This window comes from Choloepus didactylus, chromosome 8 (assembly GCF_015220235.1).
Source record: "Choloepus didactylus isolate mChoDid1 chromosome 8, mChoDid1.pri, whole genome shotgun sequence".
Lineage (NCBI taxonomy): Eukaryota > Metazoa > Chordata > Mammalia > Pilosa > Megalonychidae > Choloepus > Choloepus didactylus.
In genome coordinates, this window is record NC_051314.1 from 32,705,760 (window position 1) to 32,726,172 (window position 20,413).

Below are 20,413 nucleotides of genomic sequence, written 5' to 3' on the forward strand. Positions count from 1 at the left end.
ACATACATTATCAATATTATGAGCTATGATGATTAAAACAGCATGGTATTGAAGCATGAATAGATAGATCAATAGGAATTGAATAAAAAGTTTACCAAAAAAAGGGTAATCATCTGGAAAAACTAAATTTGTATCAATCTGCCGCACTTTGTATATTCCAAATAGATTTAAACTTTAAATTTAAACATATTATCACAAATTATTAAAATAATCCACGGAAGAACTTGCTTATAGTTTCAGAGCAGGGATGACTTTATAATTATGACAAAATAATGGCCTTAAAAAAAAGGTCTATGTACTAATCCCTGGGACCTGTGACCATGTTAGGTTACTCAGCAAAGAAGAATGAGGATGCAGATAGAATTAAGGTTGCTAAACACCTGACCTTGAGATGAGGAGGATCCTGGGTTATCCAGGTAGGCCTGATGTAATCATAGAGGTACTTACATATGGAAGATGGCAACAGAAGAGCAAGAATATCAGAAACAGAGAGAGGTCTGAAGATACTACGTTGCTGAATTTGATGATGGAGGAAGAGGCCACAAGCCAAGGAATGCAAGTGGCCTCAAAGCTGGAAAAGGCAAGGAAATGGTTTTCCCCTAGAGCCTCCAGAAAGAATGTAGCTTTGCCGACACTTTGATGGCAACCCAATGAGACCCATCTGGGATTTCTGACCTCCAGGGTTGTAAGACAATAATTTTTGCTGTTGTTTTAACTGACTAAGTTTATGATGATTTGTTACAGCATCAATATGAAACTAATACCATGATAATACCGGTTACCTCTGAGGAGGAGAACTGAGACACTTGCAGAGAAGATGAAAGGGAGGCTTTTGCTACATATTATTCTTTTTTTAATGCAATTTTATTGAGATATATTCACATACAATACAATCATCCAAAGTGTACAATCAGTTGTTCACAGTATCATCAGAGTTGTGCATTCATCACCACAATCAAATTTGGAACATTTTCATTACTCCAAAAAATAAGGATAAGAGTAAAAATTAAAATAAAAGCAAAAAAGAATGCACAAAACATCTCATACTCCTTTTCTCCCCCTATTACCCCTATTATACATTTTCTTTTTGTCCCCATTTTTCTACTCATTTGTCCATACACTGGATAAAGGGAGTGTGAGCCACAAGGTTTTCACAATCATACAGTCATAATATATAAGCTATATAGTTACACGATTATCTTCAAGAATTAAGGATACTGGGTTGCAGTTGAACACTTTCAGGTATTTTCTTCTAGCTATTCTAGTACATTAAAAACTAAAAAAGGATATCTATATAATGCATAAGAATAACCTCCAGAATGACCTCTCAACTCCATTTGAGATCTCTCAGCCACTGAAACTTTATTTTGTTTTCTTTCTCTTCCCCCTTTTGGTCAGGAAGGTTTTCTCAGTCCCTCAATTCCAGGTGCAGGCTCATCCCTGGGAGTCACGACCCACTTGCCAGGAAGAGTTACACCCCTGGGAGTCATGTCCCATGTAGGGAGGGAGGGCAGTGAGTTTACCAGCTGAGTGGGCTTAGAGGGAAAGGCCACATCTGTGGAACAAAAGAGGTTTTCTGAGGGTGACTCTTAGACACCATTATAAGTAGGCTTAGCCTCTCCTTTGCAGTAACAAGCATCCTAAGAGCAAGCCCCAAGATCGAGGACTTGGCCTACTACAATAGTAGTCCTCAATGCTTGCGAGAATATCAGGAATTCCCTATATGGGGAAGTTGAATGTTTCCACATTTTTCCACAGGCCCTCAAGGGGGCTTTGAAGATACTTTTTATTCTCTGCCCAAATTACTCTGGCTTCACACTAACCTGTGCAAACCAACCAGATCTCACTCCCTAGTCAAGGTTCCATGTAATTATGCTATTTGACTAAACTGACTATACAAGTTAAATTATATAGTGTGCTACAGAAAGTATAGATTTTGCACCAAATAACCATCTCTTCCTTTGGTCTTACGAAGAAGTTGAGATTTTAAAACACAGTCAATATCATCCTTTTCCTTTTAGTCTAGTTTACCTTAGTTATAATCAAGTCCATTTCATTCCTATTTCTAATTGAAGTCTGATCTCTTTTCTGGCTTTTTTAACATTTGCTATATGGGGTAATGCTGACATTCATAGCTGCTGAACTCTGGCTCTTAGTCTCAGGTGTCACATAGGAACCCATGGTTACAGGGACTGACCAGCTCAGCATCTCAGAATTTAGAGATAACCATTACAACTCATGAATAGATGTGACTGCTGTAAGAACTTACAGTCTAGGAAACTTTACCATAAGCCTTCCCCTGATAGCCTATGTTCTCAGATTCAATTCTCAGAGTTTGCACATTATAGTTAGTCCAGATTAGTGAGGCATTATGTTTTCCTTTTTGATTCTGGCTTATTTCAGTCAACATACTGTCCTCAGGATCCATTCACATAGGTCCATACCTCACGACCACATTTCTTCTTGCCGCCGCTTGGAATTCCATTGTATGTTAATACCAGAGTTCAACATTCCATTTATCAGTCAATATACCCTCAGCCACCTTCATCCATTGTGAATCATGAATATGGCTGCCATAGACACCAGTGTGCAATGTCCACTCATGTCCCTGCTCTCAGTTCTTCCAAATATATATTCAATAATGGGGTTGCAGGACCATATGGCAACCTCAGGATTAGTTTTATGTGGAACCTCCACTCTGCCCTCCAGCTTGGCTGTGCCATTTTAATTCCCTACCAATAGGGAATAGGTACATCCCTCTCTCCACATTTCCTCCAGCACTTGTATCCCTCTGTTTACTTTTTAACAGTTTTATTCACATACCATACAATCCACCCCAAGTAAACGAACAATGATTCCCAGTATAATCACATATTATGCATTCACCGCCACAATATATATGAGGACTTTTCCATCTCTTCCCCAAAGAAAGAGGAAAAGGAGAAAAAAATGAAGAATAAAAATACAAAAGAGAGAAGAAAAATAAAAATAAAATACAATGAAAAGGTCAGACAACATTACCACCACCAAGAATCCCATATCACTCCCTTATATCCCCCTCTTATAGACATTTAGCTTTGGTATATTGCCTTTGTTACAATTAATGGAAGCATTTTACAATGTTACTGTTAACTATAGACTCTAGTTTGCATTGACTGTATTTTTTCCCTATACCATCCAATTTTTAACACCTTGAAATGCTGACATTCATTTGTTCCCCCTCATTTAAAAAATTCTTATATTCGTACATTTAATCACTATCAATTGACCACTCTGTTTCACTAAGTTATACAATTCGAGACTTTATCTTCTGTCTCTCCGTCTGACGTCATACCTGCCCTTAGCCTTCCTGTTTCAACTATACTCACACTCATATTTGTTCAGAGTACTTACAATATTGTGTTACCATCACACACTATTATGCTATCTATTATATTTCTGAATCTATACAATCAATCCTCCTGAACCTTCTGTACTCCTTCAGCATCAAATGCCCAATCTCTAACCTCTTTCTATCTCCTGATAACCTGTGTTCTCAACTCTCCAAATTTCACTCATCAATGTTAGTCCATATTAGTGAGACCATACAGTATATGTCCTTCTGTTTCTGGCTAATTTCACTCAACATAATGTCTACTGTCTACCATTTTGTCTTATGGATTTTACACATCATATCTTATTTTATTTTTATTTTTTCCTCTCTCTCTCTTTTTACCCTTACTGATAGTCTTCATTTCTACACTATTTTCCAAATCTCTCTCTCATGTCTTTTCTGATCTGCCTGGAGTGCTCCCTTTAGTATTTCTTGTAGAGCAAGTATCTTGTTCACAAACTCTCTCAGTGTCTGTTTGCCTTAAAATATCTTAAACTCTCCCTCATTTTTGAAGGACAGTTTTGCTGGATATAGGAATTGTTGGTTGGCAGTTTTTCTCTTTCAGTATCTTAAATATATCATACCACTGCCTTCTCACCTCCATGATTCCTGCTGAGAAATCTGCAGTCTTATCAAGCTTCCTTTGTATGCGATGGATCACTTTTCTCTTGCTGCTTTCAGAATTCTCTCTTTGTCTTTGACATTTGATAATCTGATTATTAAATGTTTTGGAGTCAGTCTATTCAGATCTATTCAGTTGTGGCTATGCTGTGCTTCTTGAATCTGTAATTTTATGTCTTTCATAACAGATGGGAAATTTTCAGTGATTATTTCTTCCATTATTCTGTCTGCCCTTTTTCCTTTCTCTTTTCCCTCTGGGACACCCATGACACATATATCCATGACTACATGTTGTCATTCAGTTCCCTGAGACCCTGCTCATATTTTCCCATTCTTTTCTCTATCTGTTCTTTTGTGTGTAGGATTTCAGCTGTCCTGTACTCCAGTCTAAGAATCCTTTCTTCTGCCTCTTCAAATTGCCTGATGCAGTCTCCATTGTGTTTTTCATCTCTTCTATTGTGCCTTTTAGTCCCATAAGTTCTGCCAATTGTTTTTTCAAACTTCAGAGTTCTTCCTTATGTTTGCCTAATTATCTTCTTTAATCTTCCCTCAACTCATTGATTTGATTTTTTAATTGATTTAGGAGATTTGTTTAATAATCAGTTGTTTCAATTCCTATATCTCAATTGAAGTGTAAGTTTCTTCCTTTGACTGGGTCATATCTTCATTTTTCCTAATGTGACTTGTAATTTTTTGTTGTATAGATATATGGTTTCCCTGATTACCTCAATCAGTTTTTCCCAAACCAGACAGGCCCTGGTCTCAGGAGGAGGTTGCATTCAGTATCAGTTTTCCCTGAGGGTGAGACCCAGCAGGTTGTCAGACTTTCCTGTGAGGCCTCTAGACTCTGTGCTTTTCCTATACTGCCCAGAAAGTGATGCTTTTCAGCCCACAACTCCCCACTAGTGTAAAGACGTGCAGCCCCTTTAATTCTCAGTGGACTCTGATCTGGCCAGGGGCCGAGGGTGTTAGAAGCCAAGCTTAAGTTGTTTCTGGTTCTGCCCCCCAGGCCCTGGGGTCTGAATTCTCTGAGGGGGGGACAGCCACTTGAGCTAAGCCCCACCTCACTTTTCTTAGGGAAGATGCACCCTTTAGGGAGTTATCTTCTACACTTGAATTCCTCCTTTGCCTCTCTGACTCCCTTAACTCCACCCTTGCCTGGATCAGTGCTGACAATGAAAATGAAAATTCCTGAGGCTTTCTCTAGTGAGCTACTTGGAATGGAAGGGGAAAAAAAGGAAAAAGAGAGAGAGCCCCTTTTCAGAGCCAGTCCCAGCCCCCAGTTTTGACAGTTGACTGCTGTTGATACCCTGTTCTTGGTGCCCCTTTTCTTAAGACACAGCCATTTTCCAGTATTCTGAGCTCAGTCATCTCCAAAAGCCTCTGTTTTTTATTTATTTATTTATTTTCCATCAGCCCCACCTCCTCTCTGCTGGGAACAACCTTAGGGTACCTTCCTGCTTGCCCTGGGTTTATCTGTGCTTGTAGCTTGTATTTAGTACTCCAAATTTGTTAATTAAACAACAATTGGAGTTTAGTTGATTTACTTTCCCTCACTCCAGGTAGCCTGCTTCTTTCTTCCACAGTGAAGTTTTCCAACTCAGCCTGTTGTGTTGGTGGAGGAGGGGCACCAGTTCCACAGTTTGGGGAGCTTTACTTACAGTTCTATGCTGTAATCTCAGCTGTTCCACTCATTCCAGGCTGGTGTATCATGTGTGCCCAGCCATGGATGCCCCCCAACAGTTGTTCCAGACTATTTACTAGTTGTTCCTGGTTATTTACTAGTTGCTCTAGAGAACTAAATTCCACACCTGTCTATGCTGCCATCTTGCCCCACCCCTACATACTCTTCTATACTTTTTGAATTGTGATTCTTGAAAATAAACTTTCTATTAAAAAACTTAATTAAATTAAAAGAAGAAATTACATATTTGACCAATGTTGTCTGGTCTTTAATGTCACCAAGAAAAATTAAGACCAGCTCAAGTTTTGTTCCTTTGTCAAAAATCTGCTTTTTCTGACGGAATACTTATTATTTTTCTCTTTATAATCCAAAAGTGTTGTAAGGATATGTTCAGGCATAGTATGTACTATGTACTTACCTTAGAAGACTTGGCATGTTTCTCTGCATCTAGTCTGGCCAGGGGACAGTGTTTTCCTTGTCCTCATTTCATGTATAATTCCTTTACGAATCCCAGTGTGCCAGTTCGGATGCATTATGTTCCCCCAAACACAATGTTCTTTAGTGCAGTCTTGGGGGGGGGGGCAGACGTATTAGTGTTGCTTAGGGTGAAACATTTGATTAAATTATTTCCATGGAGGTATGGACCCCACCCATTCAGGGTGGGGCTTGATTTAATCACTGGAGTCCTATAAAAAAGCTGACAAACAGAAAGACCTCAGAGCAGCTGTAGCTTAGACAGACATTTTGGAGATGGCCGTTGAAAGCAGACTTTTCTGATGATAGCCCAGAGTTTGCTCTGGAGAAGCTAAGAGAGGACAAAACACCCCAAGAGAAACATTCTGAAGAATGCACAGGAGCTGAGAGAGGAGCTGGAACAATCCAGGATCAGCAGACGCCAGCCATGTGCCTTCCAAACTAACAGAGGTTTTTCCGGACACCATTGGCCTTCCTTCAGTTAATGTATGCTTGCGTTGAACCCTTAATTTGGACATTTTCATGGCCTTCAGACTGTAAACTTGTAACCAAATAAATCCCCTTTATATAAGCCAATCCATTTCTGGTATTTTGCATAATAGCAGCATTAACAAGCCAGAACACCCAGTTTTACACAATTAGCTAGGTGTTGGCTTTCCCTATGACAGACACTTTTCTAGAATCTCTCCATAAACAGGCATGGAGTCCCAGCCTTCAGCTGTTAAGGCCCAATTGCATTCCTTCTCCAGTGAGGTCCTCTGCTTCAGCTTCTGCTTACAAATCCTCCACTTCACTCTGGTATCTTGAGATTTCTCTTTTTTTATTTCAAGCTCAGTTATAAATTAAAACAATTTTTGTTCTATTTCATCCAGCATTTTAATGTTTTTTTAGATGGGAAGGGCAGGGGCAATCTTTCATGTCAGCTCAGTTCAAGCAGTCCAAAGGTTGACCGGAAGCATCAATTTTGGGTTGCTGAAATTGTGAAGCATCAATTTTGTGTTGCTGATAAATTAAAAAAAAAAAATCACATCCAACATAACAATTAAGGGCACAGCCTTTTAAATGGATAGATCAGGGTTTGAATTAGCAGTGGAACATTATTCAAGTTATATAACCCCTCAGAGCACATAACCTAATTTACAAATGTGCAGAATGACATCCTCATGGGATTTTTTTTAAAGGATAAATGAAATTAAGGGAGCACTAGCACACAGCATCAGATGCCACTCATCCTATTATCTGGAACTTCCTACATTATGGCTTTCTGCTCTTATTTCAGTCTTGGACTGCCTGTACCCTGCCAAGGGTACCAAACAATCTAAAGTTTCCTTTGAATCCCTGAAGGGTAAATGTTCCTGTGAGTCTTCAGGAAAACATTCCATTATACTGATTTGGCAGTGTTTTCTCACATCTGTTTTGTCTAGAATAAGGAGGTATCTTCCTGTCTGGTGTCTGGCAATTGATGGAGTGTGTGTCTGCTCTTCGCCACAGCTGTGTCCCTTCTCAGATTTAAGTCACTCATGTGCTAGCTCTGAATGGAATATCCACACTCTTGCAGGCATTGGAATTAGACAGCTCTGCTTCTCTAAGGTTGGTTCTTTTCATATCCCAACGTGTCAATCTCTTAACACTCTGAACTAATGCAATATAGTACACACACACGCACACTCGCACGCATACACATAAACACAGCAAATCATCATTGCTGGCACAGACAACTTACCTCCATTCTCATCTGTAAGTGGTTTAACTATTTGGGATTTGAGAATTAATGTGTCCCTCTAGTTCCCCACCATTACTGAGAATTGTGTCTACAAGGAACAGGAGAAGGGACGAGAGTAGCAGAGGGCTGGCATCAGAGTTTTTATTTGACCCTGTGTCTCTAAACCAGAGGCAAGGCAGTAAGGGAAGAAAAAGTTATGTTTTTTTTTCAGGCTGGTAGGTTTGCTCTGTTTCAAGAAGCAAACACATATTAGGGGTAAGTTGTGATTCTCAGATATGCTCCATAAATTTCATTTTTATATTCTGACAACAGGTTCACCAACATTAATTTTTAGCATTACAAGACTGTATTTTCCATATTTTTTTAGTTGGGAGAGCTGCATCCAGGACCGTTAGTCCTAAATGTTATTTTAACTTGAAATGTCTTACAGCATTTAACAATTTTAATTTTTTTTATATTAACTGAGCTTTTTATTAAGGCCACAAAAATTTCAAGGCAGAAAGACTGAGTAGGTTTAGAAAACTTAGCCTGACATAGGCATCTAATAATTTTTTTTTTTGATTGAATCTTACTTATCAATACCATCAGCTCAGGGTCTCTTTTCCTACAAGACAATGTAGAGAAAACCTCAACAAATTGGACCAGCTGAATCATTCAGTTCTCTTATTGTTCTATTGATGCCATACTATTGCTTTCTGGTTCTGGCAAGATGATCTATATTTCTTCCTCCACACAAAACTAGTCCACTCTGCCATCATGCTTCTGATTGCTCTACAGGAAAATGTGCTTCCCCTCTCCTCTGATACCCCATGTCTATGAGTCCACAAACAACTGTCCCACAATATACTTCCTTTGTAAAAATGTTCCTAATTAACTCATTTGCCCTTCCTGCCTGTGCTCAGCATCCCTCCGAAGGTATATATTTAGCTTTCAGTATATTAATATGGTCTCTTAAAAGATGAACTTATAAAATTTCAGTGTGCATGCCTGTTCTGACTGCCCATGACTGGAAGCTCCTGGGAGGCAGGAAGCCTCTTCCTTGAGTTCTGTGACAACTCCTTCCTTCCAGAAAAAAATTTTTGGTGCAGTGCTCTGCACACAATAACAGTGAATATTGGTCAGTAATTGGAACACAGATCAATACTGGTATTGTTTTAAGCTAAGATTACTGGGGAGGTTTTCTTTTGGATGTTAATTTATGCTAATGTAAAAAATCAAACAAGTTTTATTTGTTGTTAAGGGATTTTGCCCTTTAGCAATTCATTATAATAACAATTTCACTGCCATCTGGGCATTTTTGGCAATCAGGTGGGAATTCAGAACCTCCCTCTAACCCAAATACTGAATTAAGAGAAATCGTCAGCATAAATTAATTATCAGCTGCCAGAAAAATACTGGAGGGAAAAATTATTATTCTGAAGGAGAGGCAAAATGCAAAACAGGTTGAATTTTAAAATTTGATAATTTCATAGTTAAAATAGTAAAGAAGTGCTAAGAGTGCAAAATGGAAACTGAAAATTGGAATATGCTATGAAAACCAATGAAATGGAAAAAGAGAACATACGTTCTAGTATGAAACAAACAGATGAAGACTGTGAGACCTTTTCTTAGGGGCTGGCACTCCCCCTAGTAGCCTGTGGCTGACATCATTAACTGATCACATCAGCACCTTTTTCTTGTCTTTCCATACAGGGAATTCAGCATCATCCTTAGCAGCCAGAGATTCAATTTGTCCAATGTAATGCAGCAAACATTCAAGACCTACTCCCTGTGTAAGCAGACTTTATTTCCCTACCTCACTGATGCTGGCTGTGGCCATGAGATTTGCTATCACCAAAGAAATGTGATGTGAACAGAAGACTTAAATGAGCTCTTGTGATTGGTGTAGCTCTTATGCTCTGGTGATCTATCATGAGAAGAGCATGCACCAGGTAGCTACTGGGTATCATAGCAAACACACATGGAGTACACCTGAACCCAAACTGCAGTCTGAAGCAGAACCCATGAGTGTAATGTAAGAATAAATTCTTGTTGTTGTAAATCACTGAGTTTTGGGGTGGTTTGTTACACAGCATAATTCCAGCAACAACTCACTAATACAGCATCTTAGATGAAACTTACTTGTTATTCCTACCCTAAAAACAAGAAACCAAGGAAATGACTAGAATAAAGGGGTCTGTGTATAGAAAAAATAGACATGTTGAAAGATGAAATGTTCAGATTTGGGACTTATTCATAATAAATTTAAATTTCTTTTACAGATCAGGACAATGAGGTTGAAAGAAATTGAATGGTTTGCAGAATCAGGATGTCAATTGAAGTCTCTATTTATATTGCACTTTTTTTATAGCAAAACAATCACATGTGCTTCTAAGAGGGCTGCATTCTGAACCTTGCATTCTGAACCAGGGAGGAGTGTGCTGCCAAACAGCAGTAAGCAAAAGAAGTGAGCAACCGCCACTGGCTGCTGGGCTGCCAGACTTCCTTAATGGTTTTGTCTCTAGACACCCTTCTATAGGGACTCTAAGAAAGACAAGCACCCAGTTGGAGACTCAGGCTATGGCCCAGAAACTTGATGAAAGACATAGAAATAGGAAAAGAAAATCTCAGCATAAAAAGTGCATCTAATGATTTAACTTCACACAAACCATTTCTAGGTTTAAAATGGTCCGGGAAAAAGTCAAGGAAGGGGGAAATTCTTCAGGAAAAAGTCAAGGAAGGGGGAGATTCAGCTAAGGTTGACTCAATACTTCACCACTGCCTAGACATGTGATTTCAGAAGCTTTATGAAGACTACTCCCATTCCAATTAGGTTTAAGGTAAAACTCCTCAACTGCTTTGGCTCAATGCTCACCAAGCACCAAACAGAAGTAGGAACCTATGTTCCTGAAATATCAGTCTGGAAGTCAGATTTTAGTACCTTGCTTCTTAGCACCTATCATTAAGGCCTACACACTGGAAACACTCAAGAAATCTTTTTCAAATGAATGAATGGACAAACACATAAATGAATTTTAAATACTTGTGCTACCACTGATCTGACTTAGTGGTTTATATTATTGTTTACTAGCTAAACCAGCAGCCATAAATAAGCAAAAACGTAACAGTAGTGAGACCAAATTTCAACTCTGACAATCTCTCACTCATTAATTCAGTTAACAAATATTAAAATTGAATGCCTGCTATGCGCACTGTGAGATTTCCTGTGGATGGAACAGCAATACAAATAATCAAGGACCCTGCCTTCATAGAGCCAATGGTAATTTAATGAGAGAGAGCTTAAGCACACACATGAACATACATGCAGATATATACTAATCAAGGAAAAGAGCAGGGAGCTGTATGAAAATTTGACAGTGAGTACACATTTTACATCAGAGGATCAGGGAAAGTCCCTCAAATAAACATTTCCAAAAGGAAAGGAAACAGATATAAATAAATACCTTTTTTTCCAAAGAACCATGCATCTGAAATGCAACAGCTAATTCAGTGACTTGCATGCATGTGCAGTAAGCTGAGGACTCTGCTTTGGTGGCTAGGTTCTTTGGTTCCCCACCCTCCCAGGAGGCCCACAAACCATTATCCCCTCTAACCTAAAAACTAACATATCCATATAAACCACCACAATAAAACCTTTAAGATTTTATCAGGTTTGTGTAAAATGTCTAAACACTCAAACATACCCAGCAAATAATCTGTATATGAAGACAAAAGATCCACAGCAGCAAATTCTGGGATATTTGGTAACACCATCTGGTTAACTTTATCAATCCTAGCATTCTTCTTCCCGATGAGTAGGTTAATTGTTAGCACGGCTTCACTGACCTATGATGAATACATAAATTGAAATTCATAAAGTTAAGCTTTTTGATTCATAGATTATCTATTAGGTAAATGTGAAAAAATTAATTCAGAAAATAATATTCAATATACATTGGAATAAAAAAATAAAGACAATCTGAAAAATAACTTGATCTCCCAACACGTAGTATATATCATAGTCAAACAAATCATTACTGCTGACAATTTAATTAATGCATAAGTCACTTTAAATAGCTATAATAGATATTTGCCAAAATGTCAAATATATGCACGTGTGTATCTGCCAACAGTTTCATTAAAGAAAAGCTGAAACAAACGGAGCTAGGTCTGGCTAATACAGATTAAAACATTAAACATATAGAGAGTATTTCCAACCTGTCCAAAGAAACATCATTGGCACAAATTCCAAGGAATGTGAAATTTTCCCTTCTCTTGTATACATGTATTGTGTTGTCTTGACAGCTGGTAGGCAGAAAATACAAATGTGACAGTGAAAATAATGATCAAACAAAAATCACACCAACCTGTGAGGCAGCTCTTATTGCAATCCAGGCCAACGAACTGTACATTTCAGATGTATTTACTATTGTTTCTTTAATAGAACTCTGCTTTCTGGAAGTAACCTAAAGATATGACAGATGTTTTATGATAAAGATAGATTGTGACAAATTTTTCTTATCTTCTGAAGATGACAGTTTAATGGAATACTATGTAGTCATTAAGAATAAAAACGTTTCCATTGACATGAAATGATGTTCAAAATATACCACAGAAGAAAAGTGTCAGTTACAACATAGCATGCAAAATGTGATCTCACACACTCACACACACACACACACACACACACACACTGTACGTACAAAGAAAATTAATGGTGGTAAGTTATCCCCAGGTTTTAAAAGTGATTATCTTTTTTTCTGATTTTCTACAATGAGCTTGCATTATTTATGTAATGATAAAATTAATTAAAATGGTATTTTAAGTAAAGCCAAATTCCATTTTAATGAGGATCTGTAAATATACAGATGTCAGAAATGAAAATATTACTTAAAAGTTTTTTAAAGGTATTTGCTAACATCTTTCTAACTTTGAAAATGTTAAAGCAATGATGTTATAAAGTTCCATAGAACAGCAAAAAGAAATAGTGAACAATTGTTTACCATGTGTTTATATAATTTTTTCAGTTTTTTTCAATTTTTCAGTTTTAAAGTCAATTTTACAAAAATAAATAGAAACTCCACCGGTAATATGGTATCCATTTTACATTTTTTAAGATGACTAAAATAAGTATTAACTGTCAATTCATAAGATTCAAATACTCTGGAAAGAACTAATATTCAATTCATATATTATCTAGATCCCTTAATTCTAATTTCTTGCTGCTCATATTTTGATCAGTTCTTTAATCTTTATTAAAACTGCAAGATAAAACCAACAATAACAAAAATATCTTTCTTTGACTTCTGGCTAGAATACTACCAAGAAAAAGGAAAGGCAATAGAAAACGCTGATGCCAAAGCAGGAATGCAGTGTGCAAATGTCCTGCCTAAATCATATGGGATGCTAGAAGGCATAGGATATCCAGAGGGATCCACTTATACAGAATCTGAGCAATATAGTCCTGTCTCAAGATAAGAAAACCCAAGTCATTAGCTGCAATGGAACTACACTGGCTCTGGGGTGGCAGATAGCAGTTTACTGCCTAGAGAAGCGTGGGCAATTTACCAAGTCCTGGGAACCAAGATTAACAGGCATGAAATGAAGGACACTACAGAATAACAGTAAATAATAACAAGAATGTAAGGACAATTCATTGACATGGAAATCGAAAAAAAGAAAGAAACCATTTTGAATTGATACAAAGGCTTTATTGAAGAGGTTGGGATGGAGCTCAGAATGGAGAGCTTTAGACTGACGAAAAACATAGTGGGCATTTTTCAGGTGGGGGAGGTGCTATGAAAAAGCATGGCTTAAAATGCTCTGTTTAATTTTTATTAGCAGTTTTAAGAGTCCCCAGAAAATAGTTAATTATATTAATTATATTTATATTATTTATATCTAGTATATTACAACATATGATATTATATTATAGAAGTGTATAATATAAAAATAACTGTGTATTTCATAGGATAGCTAGACAGAAAATTATCAAAGATACAGAAAACTTGAACATTACAACCAAACAACTTGACCTGCCTTCTACAGAACATCTACCCAACAACAACAAAATGAACATTCTTTTCAAGCGCACACAGAACATTCTCCAGGATAGATTTTATGCTAAGCCATAAACAAGTCTCAATAAATGTAAAGTATTAATATCACAAAATGTAATATTAACATCATAAAATATGAGAACATATAAAATATATTCTCCAGCTACAATGGAATTAAATTAGAAATCAACAATCAAAAGAACTTTAGGAATCCCCCAAATATTAGAAAACCAAAGGACACACTTCTAAGTAGCCAATGGGTCAAAGAAGAAATCACAGGGGAAATTAGAAAATATTCTGAACCAAATGAAAATGAAAATTCAACATATCAAAATTTATGGGATGCAGCTACAGCAGTGTGTAAAGGAAATTTACAGCTTTATGAGAATTATGAGAATTTTCATCATAAATAGGTGTCAATTTTTGTCTGCATCTATTGAAATTATCAGATTATTCTTTTATTTCTTTACTGTGTTTTCAGATGTCAACCTATATTAGAAATCAAATTAACAACTTAAGCTTTCACCTTAAAAATATAGAAAAAGAGCAAACTAAACCCAAAGCATGCAGAAAAAAGAAAATAAAGATTACAGTGGAAATCAATGAAATAGATACCAGAGAAACAATAGAGAAAATTAATAAAACCAAAAGTCAGTTCTTTGTAAAGATCAAAATTCTCAAACCACTAGCAAGACTAACCAAAATCAGGACTGAAAGAGGTAACTCACTACCAATCCTATAAATATTAAGAGAATTATTAAGGTAACACTATAAGCAATTTTATGCAAACAAATTAGATAACTTAGATGAAATGGACAAATTCCTAGAAAGAAATAAATTACCAAAACTGACTCAAGAAGAAATAGAGAATCTGAATATAGCTATCACAAGCAAGATATTGACTAATAATTTAAAATCTTCCTACAATGTAAGGCCAGTCTAAGGCTTCACTGGTGAATTCTAGCAAACATTTTAAAGAGGAAATAACACCAATCCTTCATAAATACTTCCAAAATAGTAGAGGAGGAAGGAATACTTCCCAATTCATTTTATGAGGCCAGTACTGCCCTGATATTAAAGCCAGACAAGACAGCACAAGGAAAGAAAACTACAGACCAATATCTCTCATGAATATGGATGGAAAAAACAAACAAACAAACAAAAAAACCTCAACAAAATATCAGCAAAACAAATCCAGCAATACATAAAAAGGATTCTACAGCATGACCACGTGAGGTTTATTCTAGGAACATGAGATTAGTTTAACATTGGAAAATCAATTGATGTAATATAGTTCTTAATGGAATAAAAGAAAACCCCACATGATCATCTCAATAGAAGGAGTAAAAGCATTTGACAAAAGCAACATCCATTTATGATAAAAACTTCTGACAAACTAAGAGTAAAAGGGAATTTCCTCAAACTGATAAAAGAAAGCTATCAAAACTCAAGCTAAATCATTCTTAATAGCGAAAGACTGAATGCTTTTTCACTCAGATCTGGAATAAGACAAAGATGTCTACTCTTGTCAATTCTTGTTAACATTGTACAGGAGGTTCTAGCCAGTGCAAGCCAGCAAGAAAAATAAATAAAAGCCATCTAGATTCAAAATGAAGTAAAATTCAGCCTCCCCCTCCCCAGCCCCAAGGATCTGGGGGAAGGTGCGGAAGTGTTGGACTTCCTCACCTGGACTGGTGTTGATGTTTTCACAAACACTGGGACTGGCAGTTTGATGTGCTGAGCCCTCGATCATGGGAGATGCCCTTATGAAGCTTGTTACTGCAAAGGAGAGGCTAAACTTGCATATAATTGTGCCTAAGAGTCTCCCTCTGAGTACCTCTTTGTTGCTCAGATGTGGCCCTCTCTCTCTCTCTAACTGAGCTACCTCGACAGGTGAACTTGCTGCCCTCCCCCCTACGTGGGACCCGACTCCCAGAGTTGTAAATCTCCCTGGCAACACAGAATATGACTCCCAGGGATGAATCTGGACCCGGCATCGTGGGACTGAGAGTATCTTCTTGACCAAAAGGGGGATGCAAAATGAGACGAAATAGTTTCAGTGGCTGAGAGATTTCAAATGGAGTCGAGAGGTCACTCTGGTGGACATTCTTATGCACTATATAGATAACACCTCTCAGGTTTTAATGTATTGGAATAGCTAGAAGTAAATACCTGAAACTACCAAACTCCAACCCAGCAGTCTGGACTCCTGAAAACAATTATATAATAATATAGATTACAAGGGTTGACAGTGTGATTGTGAAGACCTTGTGGATCACACCCCCTTTATCTAGTGTATGGATGAGTAGAAAAATGGGGATAAAAGCTAAAGGACAAATGGGGTGGGATGGGGGATGATTTGGGTGTTCTTTTTTCACTTTTATTTTTTATTCTTGTTCTGGTTCTTTCTGATGTAAGGAAAATGTTCACAGATAGATTGTGGTGGTGAAAGCATAACTATGTTATCATACTGTGGACAGCTGATTGTATACCATGGATGATTGTATGGTGTGTGAATGTATCTCAATAAAACTGAATTTAATAAAAAAAATGAAGTAAAATTGTCTTCATTTGAAGAAGATATAATCTTATATATAGAAAATCCTAAGAAATAGACATGCAAACTACTAGAACTAATAAGTTTTACAAGGTCATGGGACACAAAATGCAATATACACAAATCAATTGCATTTCTCTGTATGAACTAGCAATGAATAATCTGCAAATGAAATTAAGAAAATAATCCACCCAAAATAGAACATATTTAACAAAAGAAGTACAAGGCTTGTACACTGAAAAGTGCATACCATTGCTGAGGGAAATAAAGTAAGGTCTAAATAAATAAAGAGACTGTCTACATTCATGTGTTGAAAAACTTTATGAAGTTAAGAGGGCAATTCTCCCCAGATTGATCTATAAATTCAACCTAATCCCAATCAAAATAGACCAAGCATTTTTTTTTTGCAGAAATTGATGTTGGTCCTATAATTTATATGAAAATGCAAAGGACTTAAAGTATTCAAAACAATTTTGTAAAGGAAGAACATGATTGGAGGACATGTGCTTTCCAATTTCCAAACTTACTATAAAGTTATACTAATCAAGACACTGTGATATTCATGTAAAAGTAGATATACAGATCAATGAAACAAAATTGAGAGTCCAGGAATAAACATAAGTACGATCAATTAAGTTTTCTTCTTTTTTCTTTTTTTTAACTTTATATATCAAAAAATTAAAAAAAAAAACATTTCAAACAAAACAAAGTAAAGGATTAAGAAAAACAAATAATCTAAAATAACTACTTTGCAGTTGATTTTTTTGACAAAGATGCCAAGGCAATTCAATAAGGAAACAATAGTCTTTTCAATAAATGGTGCATGAGCAACTGGGTGTTTAAGTATAAAAGGATGAACTTAGACCCTTACCTCATGTCCTACCCAAATATTAATTCAAAGTATAACATAAACTTAAATATAAAAGCTAAAACCAGAAAGCCCAAAGAAAACATATGAGAAAATCTTCAACACCTGTGGTTAGGCAAGGAGTTCTTAGAAATGACATTAAAACCACAATCTATAAAAGAAACAAATGATTCATTGGACTACATTAATATTTAAAACTTTTGTGCTTCAAAGTGAAGAGACAATCCATAGAATGGGAGAAAATGTTTGCAACCCATATATCTGACAAGCAACTTGTACCTAGAATAAATTTTTAAAATCTCCTACAACTCAATGATAAAAAGACAAATAACTCAATTTTTAAAATAGGCAAATTATCTGAATAGACATTTCTCCAAAGAAGATACACAAATGGCCAATAAGCACATGAAAAGTTCTCGGCATCATTAGCTATGAGGGAAATGCAAATCAAAACAAGATACCACTTTACACCCACTAGGATGACTATATGCAAAAATATAGCTAACAAAGGGTGTTGATGAGGATGTGGAGAAATTGGAACTTTCACATACTGCTGTGAGGAACGTAAAATGGTGCAGCCACTTTGGAAAACATTGGGTCAGAGCTTAAAAATGTTAAATGTAGAGTTACCATATTACCAAGCAATTGCACTCTTAGGTATATACCCAAGAGAAATGAAAACACTTGTCCAGTGGAAAATATAAATTGTATATAAATTTTCAGTCAGCATTATTCATAATAGACAAAGAGTGGAAACAATTCACATGTCCACCAACTCTTGAATGGATAAAGAAAACATGCTATACCCGTATAATAGGATACTATTTAACAATAAAAAAGAAAGAAATACTAATATATGCTACAAAATGGATGAATCTCATAAACATTATACTAAGTGAAAGAAGCAGATGCAAAGACTACATAGTATATGACTCCATTTATATTAAATGTCCAGAAAAGGCAACACTATAGAGACAAAAAACGGATTAGTGGCTCCCTGGGGCTGAGGGTGGGAATGGAGAGTAACTACAAAGGAGCACAAAGGATCTCTTTAGGAGATGTTTTAAAACTGGATCCTGGTGATAGTTGCACAACTCTGTATGAATCGTACACTTAAAATGGGTGAATTTCATGGTAAGGACATTTTACCTCAAAAAATGTGCTTTTAAAATGTATACATGCTGATACCTCTTTTTGGACTGTCCTTCTCTCACTTAACTGCTTGGAAAACTCCTACACAGGTCCTTCAAAATTCACTTCATCTGTGAAGCCTTCTTCAGCACTGACCCAAAGCAGAATTAGTCCCTACTTTGATTGGTCCCCTGATTTTAGTCATCACACTGCAATATGGTTCTCTCCCTTGCTAGACTGTGCTTTTAAGAGAAGAGAGTGATGTGCCTAGCACACTTGAAGCACTCAATAAGTGTTTGGTTAATTAATGAATAAATTAATGTTCAAGAATTAGTCAATTCAACTTAAATAATTATTTCTACTATGTACGAGATACTTTAGAAAGAATGCAGATATTTAGCCAAGGTTAAATAAAGATAATAGGGTTGCATTTTTTGAGTACTTATTACGTGGCAGGCCAATTATCTTGCTCAATTCTAGCCACTCTAAGAGGTCATATCATGATCTCCATTTTGCAGGCTTGGAAAAGCCACACAGACTTTCTAAGGCTGCAATGAAGTTAGGTTCCAAACCCACTCTGCTATACGGAATTCCCACAAAAGCGAAAGGATGGTGCTTTCTTTTAAGGATTTATGATGTATTGCCTTTATTTGGACAAATTTTAAATGCTATATTTTAATGATCTGAATGTGTAAGGATGAATTTTTTTCATTTCTTTTTGGATGTTTTCTGGGCTTTTTGTAACAGTATGACTTGCTAAAATATTTATACAGTGTCAAGAGATAAAGAAAATAATGATCATATTGTTTGGAATTATACTATTCCTTTCATTCAAATCCTAATTTGTTGAAGCTCTTAATTATAAACACATCTCCTGTATAGTAAAGTTAAAAGGGTGATATATTATTATCTTCGTATTGTATTAATTAACTTGCATGGCCACTTGCTATGGAATCGAAGTTTTTTTTCTTTTACTGAAAATAAATATGTTTATCACACTACAAAAAAAGAAGTTTTTCTAGTTCATAATTATTTAGATTAAAAATAATAGCTGCTATCCACCTAAGACAGCTACCATATGAATAATTCAATTGACTGGAGGTCTATTTGTGTAAGATTTTAAATCATGTGTATCCTCTCTCAAAAATTAGAAATTTGATGCCAAAAAACATTCTAAAAAAGCCTCTTGGAGGGGGCAGGAATCAAAGAATTATTCAGATAGGATGAAATATAAAAGCCTACTGAAATTTAAAAAGAAAAAAAACAGTAATTGAGCTTATACTTCTCAAACCCACACAGCTTACGGCTGCCTCTCAGATCCTCCTCAGTCTAGATAACTTGTACTCATATGAGCCACAGAACAGCAGCAGCAACAGCCCTGGGAACATCTGAGAAGCACTGAATCTCAACCCCATCTGGATTACAGAGTCAGAATCTGCATTTTTCTGCCCCTTCATTCAAGAAGCCCTGCTCTGGGTCACACCTCTATAGGTCTTTGCATGTCTCCCTCCTCACCCATCAGGTCTCACCTTGAATGTCACCTTTTCCCACCACAATCGTTCACATTCCCATCGGCCCAAGTTATTCTCTAACCCTGAATTTCACTGGCCTAGGTGATCTCCACACTCTCTTCTCCTCTTTCTCCTTGTTCCCTCTGGCCTTTCCTCCTATACCGGTTTATTGTCTGCCTTCTTCTACTGAGAGGTAAGTTCCAGGAGAACAGGGACTGAGTCTGTCTTGGACACTGCTGTATTACCTTCTACTAGAATAGTGCCTGGGTCAGTAGAGTTGGTGTTCAATAGATACGTGATGAATGAATGAATAAATACCTATATCACGAGGTGACTGGTTTATTGCCCATATGAGTATTAAGAACTTTATTTGTCAATCTGCTTAGCCAATATATCATCTCTTTCTATTTCCTAACTGACACCAGTGACCCAT

At 36.6% G+C, this 20,413-nt stretch overlaps 1 protein-coding gene across 10 annotated transcripts in view; it reads right to left on the reverse strand.

Moving 5' to 3' along the window:
• Positions 1 to 20,413, reverse strand: part of CFAP54 (cilia and flagella associated protein 54) — a 429,497-nt gene that overhangs the window by 96,820 nt on the left and 312,264 nt on the right. For 8 of the 10 annotated variants that reach the window (XM_037846937.1, XM_037846939.1, XM_037846934.1 and 5 more), the window contains 2 exons: positions 12,222 to 12,320; positions 11,559 to 11,700 (listed from right to left, as the gene is read on the reverse strand). In XM_037846937.1, coding sequence (XP_037702865.1) covers positions 11,559 to 11,700; positions 12,222 to 12,320 — 241 coding nt within the window. Of the gene's footprint in view, positions 1 to 6,549; positions 7,155 to 11,558; positions 11,701 to 12,072; positions 12,160 to 12,221; positions 12,321 to 20,413 lie in introns of those variants that run through there. The other 2 variants (XM_037846941.1, XM_037846942.1) reach the window with 2 other exon arrangements.